General features: G+C 51.4%; 1 protein-coding gene across 2 annotated transcripts in view; it reads right to left on the bottom strand.

The window, feature by feature from the left end:
- The window catches only part of homer2 (homer scaffold protein 2), a 42,183-nt gene that overhangs the window by 7,184 nt on the left and 32,499 nt on the right, over window positions 1–2,500 (bottom strand). For both annotated transcript variants that reach the window (XM_084436742.1, XM_084436741.1), the window contains exon 7: window positions 287–397. In XM_084436742.1, the coding sequence (XP_084292868.1) occupies window positions 287–397 (111 nt within the window). The remainder of the gene's footprint in view (window positions 1–286; window positions 398–2,500) is intronic.

Below are 2,500 nucleotides of genomic sequence, written 5' to 3'. Positions count from 1 at the left end.
GATGTAACGATGAACGTGTCGACTTGATATAAAGAAATCATTGCTGAAAATAATTGATTATTTTGGTAAATTATGTCAAAATGACATTCCTACGTCTACATCTTCCGATCTAGAGTCCATGAAAGAGTCTCGATGTAACGAACGCATCGCACTCATTGCATGTGGAAGTGGTGGGGTACCTCGCACTTTTGGGGCACTCAACTGAAGTAGTAGCATATGGTGTGGGGAGGAGATGTGGTTCGAGTGTGTGTGTGCGTGTGTGTGTGTGTGTGTGTGCGCGTGTCACCTGCTCCTTGTCCTGCAGCTCCGTTTCCAGCTCTTTCACCCGGATGGTCAGCTGAGCGTTCCTCTCTTTCTCTGCGCTGACCTCCTTACACTGGGCTTCCAGCTCCACTATCTACACAGAGAGAGAGAGAGGGAGAGAGAGGGAGAGAGAGAGGGAGAGAAAGAGAGATTGAGAAAGAGAGAGAGAAAGAGAGAGAGAGAAAGAGAGAGAGAAAGAGAGAGGGAGAGAGAAAAAGAGAGAGAGAGAAAGAGAGAGGGAGAGAGAAAGAGAGAGGGAGAGAGAGAGAAAAAGAGAGAGAGAGAGAGAGAGAGAGAGAGGGTGTGAATATATAATAACAAGATTACATTTCCATGGAGACAGAGGAGAGGAACAAAATGAATCCCAGATAACGGTGTAAACGTGGCCTACAAGGCAGCGCTGCCCCCCAGCCCTCCAGCCCTGCTCCCTCCATCCCTCCAGCCCCCCAGCCCTCCATCCCTCCAGCCCTCCATCTCCCCATCCCACCAGCCCTCCATCTCCCCATCCCTCCATCCCACCAGCCCTCCACCCCCTCCATCCCCCAATCCCTCCATCCCTCCATCCCCCCCTATCCCCCCATCCCCTCACCCCCCCCCTCCATCCCCCCCCATCCCCTCACCCCCCCCCTCCATCCCCCCATCCCACCAGCCCTCCATCCCTCCCCTCCATCCCCCCATCCCTCCACCCCACCATCCCTCCAGCCCCCCATCCCCCTATCCCCCCATCCCTCCACCCCACCATCCCTCCAGCCCCCCATCCCCCTATCCCCCCATCCCTCCACCCCACCATCCCTCCAGCCCCCCAGCCCTCCATCCCACCAGCCCTCCATCCCTCCAGCCCTCCATCCCACCATCCCTCCATCCCCCCCCCATCCCCTCATCCCCCCATCCCTCCATCCCACCAGCCCTCCATCCCCCCATCCCTCCATCCCCCCCCCTCCATCCCCCCATCCCACCAGCCCTCCATCCCTCCCCTCCATCCCCCCATCCCTCCATCCCCCTCCCCCCCCATCCCTCCACCCCACCATCCCTCCAGCCCCCCATCCCCCTATCCCCCCATCCCTCCATCCCCCCATCCCTCCACCCCTCCAGCCCTCCAGCCCCCTATCCCCCCATCCCTCCATCCCCCCAGCCCAGGTTCTGGTTAGAATCTGGTTTTATTGCCAGGTTTTACATTTCTTCTGGTTAGTTGGTGCATAACACTGATGGGACAACATTAGACAGGGTACAGAACGAGACAGGACAGTGCAAATGAGCAGTGCAAAATACTAAATACAAAATGGTGTGCAGTGTGTGTACAGTGCATCTGGAAAGTACTCATATCCCTTCACCTTTTACACATTTTGCTACAGCCTTATTGCAAAATGGATTAAAATGTGTTTTTTTCAACAAATCAATCAACAAACGGTGTGAATACCTATGTACACGTGACATTTCAGTTTTTAATACATTTGCAAAAATGTCTAAAAAACGTTTTTTCACTGTCTTTTTATTATGGGGTATTGTGAGTAGATGATGAGGTGAGGAAAAAAATGAATTAAATCCATTTTGGAATAAGGCTGCAACATAACAAAACGTGTAAAAAGTGAATGGGGTGTGAGTACTTCCTGGATACAGAGTACAGTACATATGTTAGGGGTGTAACGATACACTAATCTCACGATACGATACAATACACGATATTGGGTTGATGATAACAATACAATACGATACACTAAGGGCAGGTGTGAAGCGTTGCAGTAGCGCTGCTGTTCACACCAATAGTGCATTTCTCCACATCTCTACTCCACTACACTGTGAATTTAGAGGTTAACTGTTGTAATATCATGGATAGGCCTAGACAAAAAAGATATTGTTTTCACCTTGACGATACGTATTGTGACGTTTCTGTATCGCGATATATTGTGGCACAATATATTGTTACACCCCTAATATATGTGCACAGAGTGTTAGTGTGATGCTTCATATATATATATATACAATGTGTGTGCCATATGTTAGAACTTGCATGTTGTTTGCTGTTTGCTAAGATACCATTTCCCCTGAGTTACCAGAGGGTCTGCTGGGGGATATGTTTTCAATGTGGACGGCTCTAGGGTACGGATGGAGGGCTGGTGGGATGGAGGGATGGGGGGATGGACGGATGGAGGGGGGGGGCTGGAGGGATGGGGGGAGGGAGGGAGGGAGGGAGAGAGAG

This window comes from Borostomias antarcticus (genome assembly GCF_949987555.1).
Source record: "Borostomias antarcticus genome assembly, chromosome: 4".
Lineage (NCBI taxonomy): Eukaryota > Metazoa > Chordata > Actinopteri > Stomiiformes > Stomiidae > Borostomias > Borostomias antarcticus.
This window is presented reverse-complemented; position numbering and strand designations above follow the sequence as displayed.